At 42.0% G+C, this 20,912-nt stretch overlaps 1 protein-coding gene across 2 annotated transcripts in view; it reads right to left on the bottom strand.

Annotated features, from left to right (window-relative positions):
* Window positions 1-20,912, bottom strand: part of kita (KIT proto-oncogene, receptor tyrosine kinase a) — a 32,058-nt gene that overhangs the window by 10,019 nt on the left and 1,127 nt on the right. Inside the window, exons 2-17 of one of the 2 annotated variants that reach the window (XM_049587190.1) lie at window positions 17,567-17,821; window positions 14,548-14,832; window positions 14,265-14,404; window positions 13,403-13,595; window positions 11,897-12,083; window positions 10,553-10,668; window positions 10,165-10,279; window positions 7,433-7,617; window positions 4,129-4,235; window positions 3,863-3,989; window positions 3,206-3,310; window positions 2,765-2,875; window positions 1,323-1,464; window positions 1,062-1,156; window positions 816-946; window positions 351-473 (exon numbers count right to left, since the gene is read on the bottom strand). In XM_049587190.1, coding sequence (XP_049443147.1) covers window positions 351-473; window positions 816-946; window positions 1,062-1,156; window positions 1,323-1,464; window positions 2,765-2,875; window positions 3,206-3,310; window positions 3,863-3,989; window positions 4,129-4,235; window positions 7,433-7,617; window positions 10,165-10,279; window positions 10,553-10,668; window positions 11,897-12,083; window positions 13,403-13,595; window positions 14,265-14,404; window positions 14,548-14,832; window positions 17,567-17,821 — 2,417 coding nt within the window. The remainder of the gene's footprint in view (window positions 1-350; window positions 474-815; window positions 947-1,061; window positions 1,157-1,322; window positions 1,465-2,764; window positions 2,876-3,205; window positions 3,311-3,862; window positions 3,990-4,128; window positions 4,236-7,432; window positions 7,618-10,164; window positions 10,280-10,552; window positions 10,669-11,896; window positions 12,084-13,402; window positions 13,596-14,264; window positions 14,405-14,547; window positions 14,833-17,566; window positions 17,822-20,912) is intronic. The other variant, XM_049587191.1, reaches the window with a different exon arrangement.

Below are 20,912 nucleotides of genomic sequence, written 5' to 3'. Positions count from 1 at the left end.
CTCCTCCTCTTCAACTAACTCACTGATTTCATCAAATCCCTTCTTTACCTAAATGCAAAAGGATAAAAGGTAGCACAAATATAGACACAAAGCAAAATGCCCTCAGAAGGACATACCGATCAGGATGATATAATGTACATAAACAATCCTGCTATCGAGCAGCTCTGTAATTTCTGTCTATCGAGCGGCTAACTAAGTACTTTACAAATTTAATGAATTAGAACATCGTTTCAACTCAGGAAGCCAAAGCACTGGGTTTGATTTAAGACAAACATGTTGGAGGAGGAACTTTGTGACACCACTGGATGTACCCTGCATCTCAAATTCCCAAATGTCAAGTGCAGACTTACATTGCCTTTGACTACGTAGTTGGAGTCCGTGTTGATGTCCCGGGCCAGGCCAAAATCACAGATCTTTGCCACCCTTCCTTGAGTCAGGAGAATATTTCTGGCAGCCAAGTCTCTGTGGATACACTTAAGAACAAATGCACCACTGCCTTTAATATCTGATTATACATGTGATGTACGTGACCAATCAATGATATAACATTAGGCATGGATGGAGCTCTTTTTATAATGCAGCTTGGTACTGAATTTCCACACTTGAATCTGTAACACGCAACCACTGACACTGATACATGAGCTCACTGACGACAGTATCTTGCCTCCACAGCTAATAAATCTTTCAACAGCATGCTCCAACAAGCATTTTAGATCCGTTTACTAGCCGTGGAAACATGATTCATGCTCTGATATCATCAATAGAAATAATATCTATCATCCAAAACCAAGAGATGATTGATATGCGATGCTCACATTTTTGGAGGCTAAGAACTCCATGCCTTTGGCCACTTGATGTGAGAAGCTGAGAAGGTCTTCAGTGTCTAGAGACAGACCGTCCTCGTCAAACAACTCACTCTCTGCGTCTGCTTCAAAGTAGGAGCCCCCTGAGAGGACAAAACAGGATAGATATTATTTTTCTGACATGGTATGAGTCTTACTTCAACTGCTTCTCTGTGTATTTTAAGACTGAGATATTTGATGAATGGCTGGCTTGCTTGCCTTTGCGTAGTGAGCGTCTCTTCTCGGAAGATGAGCTGGACGGCAGGTTGCCAGCAGCAGAAGGCCTCATGGTCATGTAGCCGTTCAAGCTGTCACTGTGAAGAGGAAAGGAGCAGTCTGGTCTCAGCTGAGCACAGCCACACAAAGACACGCTGCTGTCCAAATACCCTCCTCCTACGCACGTTCTGGATAGTAAATACTAGTACTCTTTTCTCCTACACACACAATATACCACTCTTTATACACAAAAAAGAACCTGACCCAGCAGCGTCTCTCTGCGGCATGACGTTGCGGTAGTAGCAGTCTTCCTCGAGCTTATAGCAGATGAAGGATTCCCTCTTTCTGCGTAGAAAGTTAAGGAGGTCTCCAAAGCAGCAGTACTCTGTGATCACCAGTGTAGGGCCTGCAGACAAAGAAATGTGCCTCATGATCATGATCTGTCAACATAGATGACTCACAGCTTTTGTAAAAAGGCTGAGTAACTAGGTGAAATAAAGCTCTACGGTGACGGCAAACAGAATTAATCTCTTTAAATTCTGTCAGCATTCTCTAACGTTCACAGTTTCAATCCACAGTCTTAAAGGGGCTCTATGGGAAATTAAGAGTGTATGAGTTGTCTGGTCACGGTGCTCAACATAGAGGGGGCTGAGCTGATGGCAAGCAGCTGACAGTGCTAATTCCATTAACAGTGCTAAACAACAGCAGCATTGCTGACATAGATCAGTGTTGATTGGGGAGAACTAGAGGGTGGAGGCTATGCTTCAGCGTGGTGCCGTCTTATACACTGTTTGTACGTATACTATGAAAACTAATGCACCGCAAATTGTATTTAATGCTTGTAATCATGAGCCAGTAATTTGTATAACAAATGTTATCGAGAGGCTGCATCACATAACCGATGCACCAATATGTAACATTATGGCGCCCAACTGTGTTTCTTTTCCTATACCTAACTTTACTTGCCTCAACCTAAGCTACATTTCAGTAGGACAACTCATGTCTTTAATATTTATTTCACCAGCAGAACATAGCTGGAGTTTGGCATATAGACTCTGGCCTCTGATTAAATATTTCCACCTTAGCCAGAGCCTGCAGGTGCATGCTGAGGTGGAGGTGGGGCTGAAAGAGCGAGCAGCAATACTGATGGAGGACAGCAGTGGCATTGACGAGGCAAAGGGAGAGCTGGGAAGATTTTGGAGCTTAAATACACCGCCAAATTGGGAGGGTGTGTTTTGTAGATGCCGTATGGAGAGTGACGTATGATGTGTGTGTATGAATCAGTGCAGCTCGAGTTGACTGCCTGAACTAGCTCACAGGTGTCGCTCCATAAGTTAACTTGCCTAAACCTAACCTTTGTAACTTTATATTAAGTTCTTAACTTTACGTTATGTATCTTTCATGGAGCATTAACTTATTTGATGAAGAATGTGCCTGTCTGTACGATATCGTATAAGCTGTTGTACGAGGATACGTCGGTAGGACACACGTGCACTAACAGGCATGCTCAGGAGGACTGCCTTACCACAACAGACCACAAAGAAGATCAGATTATAACACACAGAGCATGACTTCATTCTTTGCCCAGGATGCCATTACTCCACTTTATCTTAACACAGCAAATAGTTGTTTGCTGTTATATTAACACTCTGAGTGTCGCGCAAAGAACCTTTAAATGATAATACAGGACAACATGGATGACGCACCTCCAACAGTGCAGGCTCCCAGCAGGTTGACAATATTCATGTGGTTTCCCAAGTAGCTGAGGACTTTCAGCTCTGACATCAGTGCCTCCTTCTCTGTTGCATGAGCGCTGGCTATGGGAATGAGAAGAAAGATAATCAGAGTCAGATCAGTCAAACAGTGATGACATATCTTGATCTTGTATTTGCAGGATTAAAAAAGAGAGAGCGGCGCTGGAGGCTAATTAAAATAAAAAGGTGCCTGTTAAATATTTTCAATTTGGCAGCAGTGTGCAAGCCACCAAATAAAATTAACCACATAATTGCTGTATTTCTCTGAACACCTGCAGCAAAGTTATTCATTCATCACTACTTCAAAAGCTAGCATGCACATTTGTCATAGAGTCACAAATAGCCACGCTGTGCTCGCTCCACTTCATTTGCATGTGTGTTAACAGTGCTTACATTTGAGCATTTTCACAGCCACCGTCATGACTGAATCTGCTTTCGAGAGTCCATATGCAGTGGCTTCCACCACTTTCCCAAATGCACCAGATCCCAGCGTCTTCCCTGAAGACAAGAAGACAAAACTGTTATTCCCCATCCTGTTTCCCTCCCACAAACTGGCCCTGTGCCAGCGTTCCTGGGACAACACCAGTTTTAGCCCCGGGGCTGTGTACGTAGGCACCAGGACACGCAGGATCCTGTTTAAGGAGGTTTGTTAAAAACAACACCCAGAATATGTCAACAATATCATGTTTGCAGTGAGGGAGTGGGATTACATCATTAATGAGCTGTGAAACTGGTTAGTGACCATGGACATAGCTAAAACCTTGATGCTGTGACCATACACAAAAAACAGAGTTTGTCAATCAGCATGAAGTAGCCTGAGGGGGGCAGTGGTGATGTCATGCCGACTGCACTGTTAGACATTACTGAGACTGTTACTGACAAAAGCCTTCATTTATCTCCACATCACTGTGCTCAGAGGGTGATTTACACCCAGACATAAAAACCAGGACGTACACTACGGTGTCAGAAATGACAGATTAACTAAATTATGGAGGCCTCATCGCAGATCACGCTGCAGATAATTGTGAGAAAGGAGTGCTGGAGGCTCACCAAATCGCAAGTTGTTTCGAGGAAACTCCCACTGGTGATCGTATGGTAGCTGGGTGGGGTCAATGTAAACATAGTTGTTTCCATGGATGCCTTCGATGACTTTCCACTGTATCTGGTATTTGGGTTTCTGGCATGAACGCAGAAAAAAACATCAATTACAAATGAACTCATGTGGTTTTGACATGCTTTAGTCTACTGATTGACTCTTGTCTCAAAATTAGATAGAAGAGGGTGTGCCATGTGGGAAAAGTGCAGAGCTGTCTTACCTGCATGTACTTGTAGAACAGCATGATGAGGACGAGACAGAGGATGCCTGCTGCTGATACAGAGCCAATTAGCAGTGGGGTGAATAGATCATGGGGAACAGTTCTCTCTGCAGGGAGACAGAAATTATCATTTTAGATACAAGTGCAGCAGCCTGTTATCATGCACTGTTTGTACGTAAACCTACATAAAGTAATGCATCGCAATTTGTATAAGCTAACCCATGTAATCATGAGCCAGTAATGTGTGTGTATAACCCAGGTAATGGGGAAGGTTGCATTCACGTGACCATACACTGACACGAGTAAAAAAAGGAAGTAAGACCGAAAGTCCACGTAAGCAGGTAGGCTGGGGTGATGGATGCATCACGAAGCACAGGACTTTCCCAGGGAGACGGTGTTGGAAACTATGTGAAACCAAATGAATTTTGAGTTTTTCTAAATTTAACCTACCTAACTTTATATGAAGTATGTAACGTAACAATCCCATTCATGATGTGCTCTTTCATTAGATAACATACGAACTGTTGTAAGAGAATATGTTGCTTAGGTTTGTAGCACTGTTAAGTTTTGTGTGGGACAGCTCAGTGGACTACATCTGTATCACCCACACCAGCTAGCTAGGTTAATTAGTTGAAGAGTTAGAGTCCTTTTAAGGTATGTTGTCACCATGTTTCTTTTCCCGAACCTAACCTGCGTAACTTTACGTTAGAAGCTGACATAATGTGCATATGCGGCTGTAAGACGATAACTAGCATAGGTTTGTCATACTGTCTAGCTAACTAGCCAGGTAACCGAGAGAGTTAGAGTACCTTTAACTTACATTGTCACCGTGTTTCTTCTCCTAAACCTAATCTACGTAACTTTACGTTATGTAGCCTACATATATCGTGACAACATAATTTGTTGGGCGCTAATTTGGTAGATGTCATAAAATGGTTGTATTTGCATTTTTGTAAGATATCTTACAAACCGTTGTAAGACGATACATTGTGTAGGTTTGTCATAGTAGCTAGCAAGCTAGGTAACTTAGAGTAAGAGTTCTTTTAACGTACATCATCACCATGTTTCTTTACCTAAACTTTACTTATGGAAGTTTACTTGCCGAAACCTTAAAACACTTAAAGAAATTTAAATTGCCTAAACCTAACCTTTGTCGTAGTAGCTAGCTAGCTAGCTAGGTCACGTAGAGTAGAGTTCTTTTAACATATGTCGTCACCATTTTTTTTTTTTTTTTTGCCTAAACCTAACCCACATACACATTAAGTACATAACAACATTAAGTATGTAACGTCATTCTAATTTGTAAGATATCATATGAAGTGTTGTATGTGCGTTTTTGTAATATCATTCAAATTGTTGTGTGACGATACATTGCATAGGTTTGTAGTAGTGAGCTAGGTCACTTAGCATGAGAGTTAGAGTTCTTTTAATGTATGCCATCACCATTTTTTCTTTTTCTTTTTTTTTTTTTTTTGCCTAAACCTAACCTTCGTACAGTTTAAGTATCTAACTCTACGTTAAGTACATAACGTCATTTGTGGGGCGCTTATTCGTTAGATATCATACGAAACGTTGAGGGTACATTGACAGCTGTGGTAATAGAGTCAATCAGTGATTCTTTTAATGGTTTGCCGTGTTTACACTCTAAATGACATTGCAAAGGGGCATTACGGTAAGCCACAGAGGGCTAAGTCACAGTGAAGCTCACTTTGGTTAAATCACAGCGAACTAATCCAATTATATGTGTAAACATACTAGTGTTCTCTGCTTTTTTTCCTGTGTTTGCAAATTTTGCATTTTATTTTGTACTGACTGCTTGAAATCCGTTTCGATCAAACAGTATTTTTCTGTATTTCTGTTGCTTTTACAGCTGTGGCTGTGAGTAATTATATATAATCAGTGTTCTGTTCCTTTGTGTCTGGCTGTTTGTGGTGTCTTATTGTTTTGCTCCTCTGTACAGTGGGGTGTAATAAGCTCTTTAGAGATAAGAAGCTTTCTCTCCACTTCAAATCTGAGAATGCAGAGTCTGCAGGAACTAATCCCCTGTAAACCTGTCAGTGGTTTCTAAAGCTCTGTGTATTCTGTGCCGCAGCTCACTGACACCTCCAAGCCTCCCACAGCCCCAGAATGCCCAGCACCGCCAGGACTCCCACTGCGCTCCACACTCTCAGCGCCTCCGCCTGGTCTGCTGTTACTCTGTGAAGCGCAAAAATCCTGGGCACACGCTCCCAAAGGCCTGTCCTGCCTGGCCACAAACACTCTCCTCCCTCATAATGCTCGCCCACATACCCGCTGTAGCCACAGTTAGCCCCCCGTGTCCTGCATAAACCCAGGTTTCCAGGCTCAGGCAGGGACAACTTCGCTGTACTTTCAGTTCCTGCACCGACACTGCTTTGAGGACATTGTGCAGCAGATGGGGAAGCCGTTATAACAGAGCGGATTTGGAGTCATAAAGTAAACAATGGACTACAGCTTATTCCTATCTGTATGTGACATCTTATCGTGGCCAATCATGTTTGAGGTATCTCCCCTTGCTTATGTTTACCTAACAGATTGTAGACGACCAACCTCTATTTGTAAGACCACAATTATGGGTTAATCCTCGCCAAAATCATACTTGTAGTAAATATTTTGAGTTGAGGATTAAGTCCAGTGTGGGGCTTACAGAACTGCTACGATAACTTTGTTTTTTAGCACACAGGACAAGGAAGTTCGAATGAAACTAACTTCAGGTGGACAAAGATTTGCAATCTGAAAAAAGGGAGGTTTTCATGTCTGTATGTCCTCTCTTGTAGTGTTGACTCTGTTGTGCTTAGTTCTAATCTGAAGGTGAGGACATGCAGAGGATTACATCAAATCAGCAACAAAACATGAGACTGACAGGCGCCCCCGTCAGTATCACATGACCCCTTTTGAACTGTGCGGATAGATTACTGAACGGGTCTACAGGCACAAGCCCAGGGGCCCAAAGTGTCTTGGTGGCATTTTGAAGGTGATTACCAGGGGGGGCAAATATTAACACATATCTATCAGAAAGGGATTCAAAATGACCACAAAATGACACAAAAAGACCACAACTGCAAAGAGAAAGAAAATATCTCCAAAAATAGGCAAAACAACCACAAAGAGACACAAAACAACCACAAGGAGAAATAAAATGACCACAAAGAGATGCAAAACGACCACAGTCTGTTTGTCTGGCACCTATCTGTGCCCAGGGACCCACTGCCTCATCATCTGCCCATGCATGAACTGCATCTGACTTTATCTAACGTGAGCGTGCGTGTATGTGAGATCAACTCACCGCTGATGGAAAAGAGCGTGTAGGCCTGCTCCCCCTCCACCGTGGCCACACATTCCAGAGTACTGAACCGTCCTCTGCTCACGTTCACCCGACTCTCCACCTCCGTCTTCCCAAACATGGGGCTGAAGAGTGTGACGGTGATGACATTGTGCTCCTCCTGGGTGGCATTCACCTGTTGAGAGCACCTGAAAGCAAAAGATTACATGTTGTTGACGTGGCTCACTCAGGCATCTGTTCCCTTTGTCTCTGCAAGACATGCATTCCTAGTTTCCTGAGTCTTTAACACCTGTGCGACATAAAACTTTACACAATACTCTGCACTGTATGTCTGAACGTCTGGCAGAAGTCACAACAATAGTGGGGAATTCCTCCTGAGCTCATGAAATATAGGTGAAATGTGTAAAATGTTACCCAGGGCTCCATAATTCACAGCGCTGCAGCATAAAGAAAAGCTGCTGATGTCTGAGTGCCTTCTGGTCACATGCTCACTCAGGTCAGGTTACTTTATCTTTCTGTACATACAGTACATTTGCGTGCTTATATGTAATTAGTATTAAGTAGATTTGATTATAATTAAAAAATTACTGGATAAAGTTTGGATAAGCACTTGTGATTCACATCCTGTGCTGCTTGGGATTGGTGTCACTATAGCAACCAGGTGCTCCTCCTTCAACACACTTTATGTTTGACACGAGATGAGACGTGTCCAGTAGTATCCAGGCAGACGTGCCGAGTCCCTACCAATCACAAGTCAATTCTTTCCAATCCCCAGTCACATGAGGCCCATCTTAACGCTGTCAACCAATCACAAGTCAGCCCACGTCAAATCCAACAATCCCACATTCCACCGTCATCATCAGTCCTGACCCTGTCCAGTGTGTCTTTAGTGTGACCTTAAGGACCCTCGAGATGCACGTCATGAGAGTTTTGCAAGTGTTTGAATGTAATACTACAGATAAAGTGCACATCTGAAATGGTGGGCGGGTGCTTTGCAATGAATGGGTGGTGGCTGATCACCCACGGAGTTTCACCTTGTATCTATGGTTGAACACACAGACCCGTCACTCCCATTCAAAAAGCCATGACATATGTTAGCAAACAGATCGATTAGTTGGAAGCATGTTTGTTTAGTAACATATAATGCTTTGGATTTTGGTTTGGCAGTTTTTCTTCTGTTTAGTCAGTTTGATGACCAGTCTTTCTTAAAAGCTGAGGGAAACTTTAACCAATAAATATGCAGAAATGTAGATTAAGTTCTGGATTGGAAGATAAACCATATCTCCTTTTTGTAAAGATCCAGTGTGTAGGATGTCAGGGTCATAATGGCAGAAATGGAATCTAATAAATATGTTTTCTTTAAATATGTTTTCTTTAGTATATCAATATCTACATAGTGGGACCTTGTCCACAGTGATCACAACGTTGCACCCTAATGTTTCTACAGTAGCCCTGAATGGACAAACCAAACACTGGCTCTAAACAGTTTCGTTTTATCCAACATAGTTAGCAGCCCCTCCAAGACAAGAGTATCGGAAAAAACACTAATTTTTAATTTGAAACTGCTTTATTCAGTGTTTTTACTGGTTTAAATCAGCAGGTCCGTTTGTGTTGGAGCGGCAGAGACCTCTGTGGATAATTCGGCTCCTGGTAAAAACCTCCTGAACGTCTAGATCTTAAGTCATCAGAAAAAGAGGTGAGCACACTCATCTGCGACGTGCCAAACAGTGTCAGAGAAACACTAATTTGTATCGTGAAGCTGTTTTATTCAGTGTTTTAAGGGTTTTAATCAGCGGGTCTGTTTATTTTGGCGAGGAAGAGATCTCAGCGGATACTTCGGCTCCCGGTGAAAACCTCCTGAGCAACAAACACTAATACCAATAGGAATACTGTCCAGGAGAAGTTTCAGCTGCTTTTTATTTGCAATCCTCGCCGCTAGATGCCACCAAATCTCCCTAAATCTTGCAAACTGGACCTTTAAGCTACTCAAATAAAACATTTAAATATTAGGTTTTTCTCCATGACACTGAACATTCATTATAAGTAACAATTTGCATTGCTAATCTTTAGCTATTTTTTTTTTTATCAAATGTTATCACACAAACTCATCAGGACTGTGAGGGTGTGGTTATTATTGGCCTAACTTAACTGACAATGGCCTGGAGGCACGAGCAAATAACCCCACAGATGCCATCACTAAATTCTGATTGGTGCAGGGACATATGACATCACATTTCCCAGCATAGCCCCACTCACTGCAAGATCAAGAGAAACTTTTATCAGTAAAAATTAATTGGTGTAGATAAAGTTTGAAATTGGTGGACAGGACTATATCTACTTTTCTCCTCAACGTTAAGTTGTTTGCTAAATAAGTCTTTCTCTATAAAATTAAATATTTATTGCTAATAAAAGCAACAGTTTAAAAATAATAATCTAGTTACTTTATGAAGGTGTGGTTATCATTGACCTGATCTGACTGACAATAGCCTGGAGGCATCTGCAAGTAACCCCACTCATGACTAAATTCTGATTGGTGCAGGGATGTATGGTATCATTATTTTCTTTCCTGCCCCTGCCTGCTGCAAACCAGTGAGTGAAGCTCAAACGAATTCAGAAACACACAAATCTTTCATGTGAAACACCCCGAACTGAGGAGGAAAATTGAGTGGTCATGTACCACACAATCACTGACAGTCAGACGCTGACTGAGAAAAAAGGTTTTCAAAAAATTTCACCTGGCATAGGGCTGCTCACAGTAGTACCAGGTGATCTGCGGGGCAGGGAACCCCTCCGCCACACAGCGTACCTGTCCGTCCACTGGACCCTCATGAGATACAATCTCAGGTTTACCTAACAAACAGAGGTTAATGTCAGAATATGTCAAGTAAGATATTTATGACAAGCTGGAGAGACTTTCACATCTAATTGCACTGAACCTAAGCGAGATATGAACGACACAGGGTGGGCCCGAGGTAAAGAGCAAGACCTAATTTCACACAAGGACAAAGGTCAAATCCATTTCCACACGTCAGCTCCTGAAGATTAATGCAATGTGGAGTACTGGAATCCATTATGTGGCTTAAGGGAACAAAAAACCTTTGAAGAAATCTAATTACAACTTACTGATCACAAAGATGGTGAATGTGTGGTTTACTGAAGCGTCACCGTTGGAGGCTTGAAAGGTGTAAACTCCGCCCTCTGACATTTTCAGTCGCACCAGCCTCAGCTCAAAGCTGTACCTGAACATAAAGACATTACATTTTCAGCATGAGTGCACTTATCAATGTTCATTAGCTAAGAATCATTAGGTAAGATGTTTTTAATGCTTCATTAGTGCATAAACAGAAAAGAGCAGATTCTCTTTCATCATGCTGCCTTGAAATGTTCTGAAATTTGCATTTTAGATTATAACCAGTCTTGTGTTTGTCTCCTGCTCTGTTATGCAGTTCACTGACAGTATGCACATGCAAATCATGCCACTTTCAATTATTCTCAAGTCTACTGTAGACATCTCTTTTTATATTGATTGAGATTGTTCTTGGTGTGAGTTGTTGCGTGTAGAGATGTCTGCCTTCTCTCCACTATAATGCAACTAGATGGCACTTGGCTTGTGGTGCTCAAAGCGCAAAGAAATACATTTAAGAAACTTAACTGCGATGTATTTTTCCCAAAATCATGACCTGGTTACTCAAGATAATCCACAGATATTCTACTATACCCGCCGACTTTATCCCCGCTCTGAAGGAAGAGTGCATCTACTCATGGATGAGAGGCTTGTGATCATGACAGTACGGGATGTAAACATTAATGGCGTCATCCATGGCTGAGCTGTAACGTTAGCTAGCTCAGTGAGTGCTAGGTGGGCTAGCAGTAGATGCACACTTCCTTCTGCACAGTGATACAGTTGGTGGGTGTCGTTCTGTAAATAACACTTAACGTAAAAGGGAATAACATTTATTTTTGATTGGATGAACTGTCCCTTTTAACATTGTAAAAAAAAATGCGTTCCCTCATTTACGATTTACTTAAGGGAGTTACAACCAGTAGCGGCTTAAAGGTCATGTCCTATCCTCCCCCTATCAAAGACACATTTGTAACAACCCCATGAAATGCAAGCTAAAATCCATTATGCGTAACATGCAGCCTTGGATAATATTATGTAATATTTCTAGCTGCAGCACAGAGGTAATTCTGCAGATATTTCATGCTTTCTTTTCCTGTGAAAGCCATTTATATTCTGACAGTTCCTGTTTCACTAGAAACCCCCAAAGCGTTTTCTTTTTTGTTTGTTTCCAGCTGTATTTCTCATGGAGCTGTGACAAGTGCCACTGTTACATCAGCACCTCCACTGGCCTGCAGTCAAACCAAGGGTGTGAAATTCCACTCAAAGAGGGTAATGAACATTTTCATCTATGTGGCAAAACTGAGGCACTTAAAGCGAGTGTGTGTGTTTCTGTGTTGTCTCACTTGTATTCATGGCTTCGCATGGTGATGACATGGTCAGTTGTGTTCTTCAGCTCGTGGCCCATGAAGCTCCAGGAGAAAGAGTGCGGCTTCGGATAAGCCTCCATGTCAACATTTAGGGTCAAACTCTCGCCTGAACGGACATGGATGGTTTCGTTGATTGTGGGTGTTGAGTTGATGAAGCCTTTCTCTGAAAAATCAGGAAATGAGAGTCTTAGGATTTGCAGAAATAAAATGTATTCTATATTTATTAAAGTAAAAGTAGGTGGTGCTGCTCTGGAGACTTACAGGCAAGTCACAAACATGCATATGAAGACCTCACAGCATAAAAAGATGGGGCACAACACACAAGAATCACTCCACATACAGTTTATACATGCAAAGGAAAAGTCTGGGAAATACACTTGCAAAGTAAGATGAGAAGATCAACACCTCTCTAATATCTGACTGTTAAACATAAGGCTGGTGGCTAGCTTAGCTTAGCATAAAGCCTGGAAATGGGGGGTAAACAGCCTGCCTGGTTCTGTCCAAAGGTAACCACCTACCAGCACCTATAAGGCTAATTAACACCATATATCATGTTTGTTTGATCCGTACACAGGCTGAGGCATGAAAACAACAGTTCTCTTTTTCTTTATGTGGGACTATGTGACTATTTCTGCAGCCAGAATCCAGCCAGCACAAACCCAAGCTCTGGGGGTCTGATCTGCCCCGACTCCACGCTAGTTCAGCAAACTTTCTGTTGCTGCCATTACAATGGTTATACTCCCTCTGGCCACTAGCCCACCATGACCCCCGAGGCTGGGGGGTCTGCTCTGGCAAAATTTTAGCCGCTTCAGCTGCTGACTGATGGTCCATCTTAGAGCTACTTCCCACTGTCCTCCAAGGGAAGCAGTCCACAGTGGTGGGGAGCGAGGTGGATAGACAGCAGTGTCTAGCTAGCTAATTCTTGTCTGATTTGTGGTCTGATGAACAGAAAGAGGGTGGAGAAAGGTGGGGCTGAGCAAATGTGCTGTATACATCTTTGTACAGAGCCAGGCTAGCTGCTTTCAATCATAATTGACTGCTGAGGGAAGCTTCATATTTACCATACAAATTTGTGTGTGGCAAAGGCATACATTTTGTTTCAACATTGGAGTGGGGATACATAATAAACGGGGGGGTTGGATATCCTCTGCCAGAAAACTCTGAGCATCAAACACTTAGATTATCTTGCATTCTGGTGAGTTTTGGGGGGTGAACGTGTCCCTTGCATCCCCCCTGAAATCTACACCTATGGGGTGTGGTATCAGTCTTCTCATTTAACTCCGCAAGATGGCAAATGTGTATTTCAGAAATTTCAAAATTGGAATACTTAAAGCTGCTGTCAGTGCTTTTGTGAGGAGATAAATTAAATATCAAGAAATTCCACACAAAACAATTGATTGAAAGAAAATACTCTTTGGGTTAATACCTCCAAAAGTTACCGACTGCAGCTTTAGCTAAAAGTAAATGTCTTCATGTACTCACCATAAACATCGAGCCACACTGACTGCGTGCTGACCCCCTTTTCATTCTGAGCTTCACACTGGTAGTTTCCCGCGTCTTCAGGCCTGACCGCTGCGATGTGCAACGTGGCACTGCGCACATGAGTGAAGTGCTCCGTCAGGATACGCGAAGAACTGTCAACCTTTGCTGGTTGCTGTGGATACCAGACGGCACCCTGTCAACGCCCAGAGATCTCTAGAGATTAACCCCGTCTGCGTGTCTATCCTCGCCAAGCACACAAATACTGACACAGACACACAACTGCCTGCATGCACACACACAGTCACTGACACACAGTAGTCCGCATGATGCTTATGCAGCCAAGATCCTGAAGCTTAGACAGTATGAACTTTGACCCCTTTTACTCTCGTTCATTAGAACAACCACTGATACCAACTACACAGCAAGAAAGCTTGTCAGTAGAAAGAAAAGTGATTTAAATAATTTAATTTAAGATAATAAAAACAAATGTTTCATTTCATTTGATTGGTACGATTGTGTACTGGAATGCCATTTTCCACATGATTGTCACTGGGGTTTGTTTTCTTGTTTGGGAAACTTAAAGACCATGAGTTGTGACAGCTTAATTGGGATCATTTTTCAGTCAATAATCAATGTAGCTGACACGTAGTTATCAGTTGGTGTCATAACATAACATTTACAAAAGGAGACTTATAAAGATGTTTTTACAGTGGATTCAGAAAATAATTAAATCCCCAGGACAGCTCATATATTCAGGGGCTGACTCTTCACAATCTTACAAGACAACAAACAACACTCAGTACAGTTTTTCTATTTGTGTTCCACCAACAACAAAGAAAAAGAAAAGGCAAAATGGTCTCACCGAGCCAGGTGGGGTGACCCAATTTAGAGTGATCTCTCCATTGACGTTAGTGGTGTTGCAGGTGAGGGAGAGACTGTCCTTCCACGTAAGAATTACTCTTCCGGTTGCCTGCATCTCAATCACGGGAGGCGCATCAGGAACTGAAAGGAAAACAAATGTGATTGAATGTTCAGCCTGTGTGTGTGTGTGTGTGTGTGTGTGTGTGTGTGTGTGTGTGTGTGTGTGTGTGTGTGTGTCAGGAAGCTTTTAAAGCAACAAAGCACATGCATTTATACCACTTTACCTGGTTTTACTGTCAGGTAGTAGTCACGTGATCTAACAAACTTCTCTCCAAGTCTTCCTGTGCACACATAGCAACCCTCGTAGGCCTTTTGTGTGTTGTTGATGATGATGCCTTGCTCCAGGCTTGCAGAGAACCGGAGACCAGAGGCCAAAGCTCCACCGGAACATGTTTCTAGGCGCAGGTTGTCCAGACTTGGATCAGTTGCCAGGCAGGAGATGGAAGCGTTTTCTCCCACACGAGTGAGAATCTTGAACACCATTGATTTTCTGAAGGGATTGTCAGGATCTGCCAAAAAATGGAGGCGTCAGAGCTGTAAGCGGGGCTGCACACTGAGTTGTTGAAGCTTCAGTTTAGTGACAGCTGATATAACAATGCTACTCTGTTTAACATGCCCTATTTTCCCAACACTATTTTGTTTTTTGATCTCTTGCCATAGAATTACTAGGACGCCCTTGCTTCTGTATAACCGTGTGATTGGCTGGCTGGTCACACATCATCACCTGTTAATGATTATGAACTCAGACATCATTTTTGATACTATTTATAGTATTATTTTTTTTCCTGTAACAGCCATTCAATGTATATACATTTACTGGTTAGGTTTTTATAGAGTAGTTTTCATTTGTAGTGGCGGGGTCCGCCACTACAAGAATTGGATCCAAATTGCCTTAAAATGCACAAGGGATTAAAACAGTTGGTTGTGCTGGAGCTTCACTCAGGTGCCATTAAATCATTGCAGAAGAAGAGGGCACAATGAGATGTATAATTAAAAGAGCGCCATTCAAACCCAAGCGGCAACCTATGGAGCTGAAAAATGAATCCAATATGAAAGTGCCAAAAACTGCAGTTCACCTAATGGCCACTTGAGGCTGGCTCTTAATATAACATTAGTTAAAATTTTGATGGGTTTAAAGTTACACATAATGGAGGGCGTGGCGGCTTTGAGCGACAGACTATCTGCGAGGCGTCACAACAGTCTGAGTCAGATCCCTGGGTCACCTCTGGCTCCAAAAATTTCAATGGGGATAAACAAAATGCAAAAGTCAAGGCTTCAAAATAGGAATCCACAAATGAATTGGTGACAGTACAATGGCTATGTCTATTATTTTTATACAGTCTTATGATCAGAACTAAAATGGTGGAAAACAATATGTAAAACATGGAGATCTAGCCTTTATGTTTGTTCCGTGCATTACTTTGGTTAGTATTATGGTCTAGTTAAAGTGGTGTCTTTGACCTGTAGTAGCCCTATGGAGCTGTTTTTCCACACATGGTCTGTTTGGTTTGTCACATGCACACAAACAAGGTCACACATGAAAGCATGTACACATGCTCACACAATCCTTGTAGTGGTTTCACCCTGTTTGACTGATCTACAGGTGGCGGTAACGTGACAAGAAAGATAGCAACGAATACAGTGACAAAGGTAACTAGTTAACATTTATTTTCGTAACGTACATTTGCATAATAACAGATGGATGGAAATGCACTCACTGCCTCACTGTTTAGCTGTTTACTCTCTTCAAACTGGATCAGAGCTGTATGAAGTTACAGCCAATGCAAACTGGACACGGAATGACTGTTATTGTGAAGCAATCCCAAGAAACACAATTTGTAACAGTGCTTAGCATGATCATTCATATAAATGTGTCCACAAAAGAAAACAGCTACCATAAAACTTTAATTAATAGCTCAGGCTATTATTTGCTTTAATTGCTGAAATCAACAGGCCTATTTTTGGGACAGGCCTTTAATTCCTTTCACTCAAAAGCTCAGCAAAGATCAAGAACTACAATCAAATTGTTTATTGAAACCAGTATGAATATTACTTGTTTAAAAATGTAGCTTCAGATTATATATCAATTATGAATCATTCACTTGATCTAGCTCTGACAGACAGAGCATCAGAGAGACAAAGAGTTACAGCACTCGAGGATTACAGCACCCAGCACACAGACACAACACCACTTTATCCTGTTAAAACAACACTCACAACTTGGATTAATTTTTTATGAAAAACCCTTTTGATTCTTTTGATTTGAGGAGCGTCACGGACTTAAGGAATATGAATAACTTACATTTGAGGTAGCCAACAACTGCTTTTATACATCCGAAGAACTTCTATTAAATAAATGAACTGTTTGGCAACCAGACCAGGCGTCTATTTAAGACAGGAGTTTATTTGTCAAAATATTTAGCCACACCGGGCTAGTAAAAGAGACTGGGCATTCAAATGGCGCTCGGCTTTTAATTGAAGTTTTACAGTAATTTAACAAAACAATGTGAGTTTGTTTAAAACACCACATTTTTGGTTGGCTGCATTGTAACACAGATACACCAGCTGCTCCTCTGTTGTATTGTTGACATGTTTGCCTCCCCCCCTAAAATTCTGGGACCTATCAAACTGCAGTTGCTGTTACCATGGTAACTGCGGGTGTCACCACATCAACCAGAACTGAAATTGTAAGGACAACAACTTTAAATCTAGTTATTCTACTGGTTTTTAGTTTTTCAAATTTGTACAACGACCAGACACAAAGATTGATCTGTCCAAGTGATCACACAGCTGCGATTATCTCAACAGAAAATTGAGTTGTCTCATGATATTAATCAAATTCAAATATCTTTTCATGAAGCGAAATCTGAGTCTAAATCGAAAAAGTAGTTACTGCTTGTTGTCTTAACAGTGGACAAGGTGATTGTGTACTGAATGATCAGCACATGATACCAGGCAGCCTGCAGTGATGGAACTGGGCCAAGGGGATGTGGAGTCACACAGAGGAGGAAATACAGTAAAACTCAGTCATGCACTCAGTAAATAGTTACAGTATCTACTGTACCTGTCCGGGGCAAAGTTACAAACACCTTTCTCTGTGAGCACACCCACACACACTGCTCCCTGTCACTACAGCGAGAAATGCCAAAATACTTCCTTCTGCTGTACTCTGCTGCTCTGTATTTCAGCTCTCTCTCACGCACACACATAACCAAAAGCACATTGACAGTTGCATCCATTTACCTTTCACATATACGTAGATGGAGGTTTGCTCCTTGGAGCTCTCCTCCAGGCAGATGTAGCGGCCCATGTGAAGAGGTTGAGCCCTGGGGATGCGCAGTATGGACATCCCAGGGGTCTTTTTCTCTCCCCGCACCTTCGGCCGGTCCTCCCGCTGCCACTGCATCTCCTTCTCGCCCTGGCAATGCAGCTCGAAGGGTGTGTTGAGCGGGACGACAAGGTGGGGCCCGGCGGGGGTAATGGTGGGCTTGGTGTTGCCTACAGAAAGGGAAATCAGCTGCATGTCAAACATACTAAAATCAGGATGAGCCAATTCGTGTTATTTGTATGATACAAAATACTTTTTTAACCACACTTTGGAGGGAAAACATCATGACATCATCGCATAATTGTTGCCATGTTGCAGATATTTGTCTTTACTCAGAGAAAGAGAGAGATAATTACTTGTTAACTCTCAAAGTTGAGTTATGAGCAGAATCATTTTCCCACCACTGTGAAGTCATTGCGTGTCACCATGTTCAACCCCACAAGATTCACATGCATGAGACAAGCTTAAAGGTACAGCTCCTGATCCAAAGGTAAACTACAGGATCGCTCCACCTCCAGACTCGAAACAAAAGACAAGATTTATACCTGCTCTCATTTCCAAATTGATTGAGAGGATTTTTTGTTCAACAGCTTAACAACCTGACAACACCTACATACTGTGCAAGTAAAAACTGTAATCTTGAAGCAGTGGTTCCCGACCAGTAATGTCTCGTGACATCTTAAAACAAAGCATGGTCCGCTTGTGACCCCTCATTACGAGGCTTGTGCTGCAGAGGTAACAAAACTATGATTATTATGATCATTTAGGGAACACAAACACTCTTATTTTTCATCTGCAACTCCAACTGCAACAATATGAGTGACAAGACTTGCACATCTAATTCTGACTAGCATCATAATGCAGGTAAAGAGGCTTGATGGGGATTGAACCCTCAGCCTCTTGACATCTGAGCAGATCTCTGTAATCACAGGGCCGAGGAAACCAAATGATGTTATAAACAAGCAAGATTCTTTAATCAACCTTTTACCGTCATGCTTTACAGAGGCAGCTCTACCCAATAGCTGTTGCTTGGGGCCCCTGACCTCTGAGGGCCCCCTAGAATTTTTTTTTTAATGAATACGAGACAATAATGATAAAAAAGTTTGACTCCCTGAACAAAAATTGACAACTCACGAAACAATAAGCTCAGAGATGGGGGAAATATATAGTTAAAGTGGGCTAAGTCAGCTATTTACTGTTCCTGTAAAACAAGCTCCAACGATTCTGTGGTTAAACAAAGATATCATGTTTTGTGGTTGTTAGTTATGATAAGGTAAACAAAATTAATGAACAGGACAAGAACAAAAGCCAACACAAACTCAGATCTCCACAAGCCATTATCGCAGCCCATGATTTACTGTAAGTTAAATAAATTACAATTGGAGTTAAAAGAGTGGTATAATTCTTCAGAAGTTCCTCATGTAATGACAAGTACAAGTACAATGTACCTTAAACCCTGGTATATGAAAGGTCACGGTAATAATAATCAATTTAAGACAAACTGGACTTAACTACTTGCTTATAGCTTTCCAAACTCGTGTTCCAAACTAATGCTGACTTACGTTTTTGGTTCCTAATAAAATCCCTGTCACTGGAAACTTATGTTAACATTTTATTCAAACAGTGCTCCTTTTGTCTTTCTTTCTCATTTCAGCACTTTATTATTAGTCACCTTAAAAAATGTATCTGCTTCCTTGTGCATCATGTCTTTTTATTCATATCATCCTTTTCATTCGGGCATCTTACACACGAAGACGGGTGAGGTTCAGCCCATTATACCGACACTATAACATTAAAACATGCATCAGACTTTAACCAGATCAAGCAAAAGGCCCTGAGAATGACCATTTATAGGTTTAGGGTGTAAAAGACAAATAGTGTGTTTACTGTAGTCTGTTTGCTGCTGATGCAGCCGGTCCCATTTTAGTCTTTACATGTTTTATTTGCTTAAACTAATATTTTTATTTACCATCCACACGTCGGTTCACTGTCATGTGAAGTGGCAACACCTTACAATAAGCCCCCCACCCCCCCAATCAAATTCTGCCTCAGGCCCCCAAAAGTCTAGGTCTGGTCCTGCCATGCTGTAAAATAAAACAAATGTCTGTAGCATTAGGATGGGTACTGTGGAGTGCTTTCAGAGCCAAAGATTCAATCCACTGGGTCAAGTGAAAACAGGTGGGGGCAGTGAAGAATGAGTAATGTTTGTTCCCACTGCATCTTTTTCTATTGAAGCCACCTGTGGCAAACTGTGTCAGCAGCTTCCTCTGGTGAGACTGCAGCAGCAGCAGTGTGAAACAAGGTGCTGTTGACTAAGACGCTCCCACTATCTTCCCATCTCTCCTTTGATTAAATAAATAAAGAAATAAACACGTCTGAATCAGTTACTCTGCCATTCCCATAGCCTTCACTTCAACAGACGAGCCATGAAACGTGAAAGGGTGTGGCGATGGTGGTGGTGGTGGCACGATAGAAACGCATGAATATGTAGAATCACAGGACAGCAAACAGGATTGTATCATTGTGCAGAAACTGGTCTGTTTGTAGACTGTTGCTTCCAATGGCTCCTGTGTTTGCAGAGCTTCTGCACCTATGCGTAAATATTTGACAACAACTGCGGAATAGAGGTGAAGGCATAAAGGTTTGGTTATCAACAGAATGGAAGAGAAGAGATAAGAAAAGTAGGATCTACAAGTTCTTTGTTTTATTTTTAGAATTTAAACATATATTTGGTTATTGATGAAATGACCACAGAGCGCAAGAAAACGCGCTAAAAGTTAATTGGGTCTGTCGCCTGCGTAAACGGGCTCAAGGCAAACTTCATGGCGTGCACTATTGCATCACATGACAGGCGAGCCTGTGCACACTGCCTGGAGATGTGGCAGTCATTCAAATACCCAGATGACATCGACACGGCGTGAACATCAGCGGTCTCCCATGAGCGCATCTTATAGCCTACTCTCAAGCTGTCGATCAGATGGATACATACGGGCAGAAAACAGAGCCCACCTGGTGCCGCTCTGAGCTGCGGGAAGCTCGCAGACGCACCGAGGGCGCAAAAGAGCGCAACGGCAACACTCCACTTCACTTCACAGCTTGTTTCGACAAAGGATGGCTTGTGTGTGTACGACTTCAGCTTCCCATAAATGTGCGACCCAAGTCTAAAGAGTTCCCAAATTCAGCACTACAAGCAACATTGTAAAAAAAAGTTGACTTTGAATTTAATCCATGTAGAGCAGACTAACAACTGTTAAATTAAAC

Source organism: Epinephelus fuscoguttatus, linkage group LG10 (assembly GCF_011397635.1).
Source record: "Epinephelus fuscoguttatus linkage group LG10, E.fuscoguttatus.final_Chr_v1".
Lineage (NCBI taxonomy): Eukaryota > Metazoa > Chordata > Actinopteri > Perciformes > Serranidae > Epinephelus > Epinephelus fuscoguttatus.
Note: the sequence above shows the minus strand (reverse complement) of the source record. Positions and strands in the feature narration are given on the sequence as shown.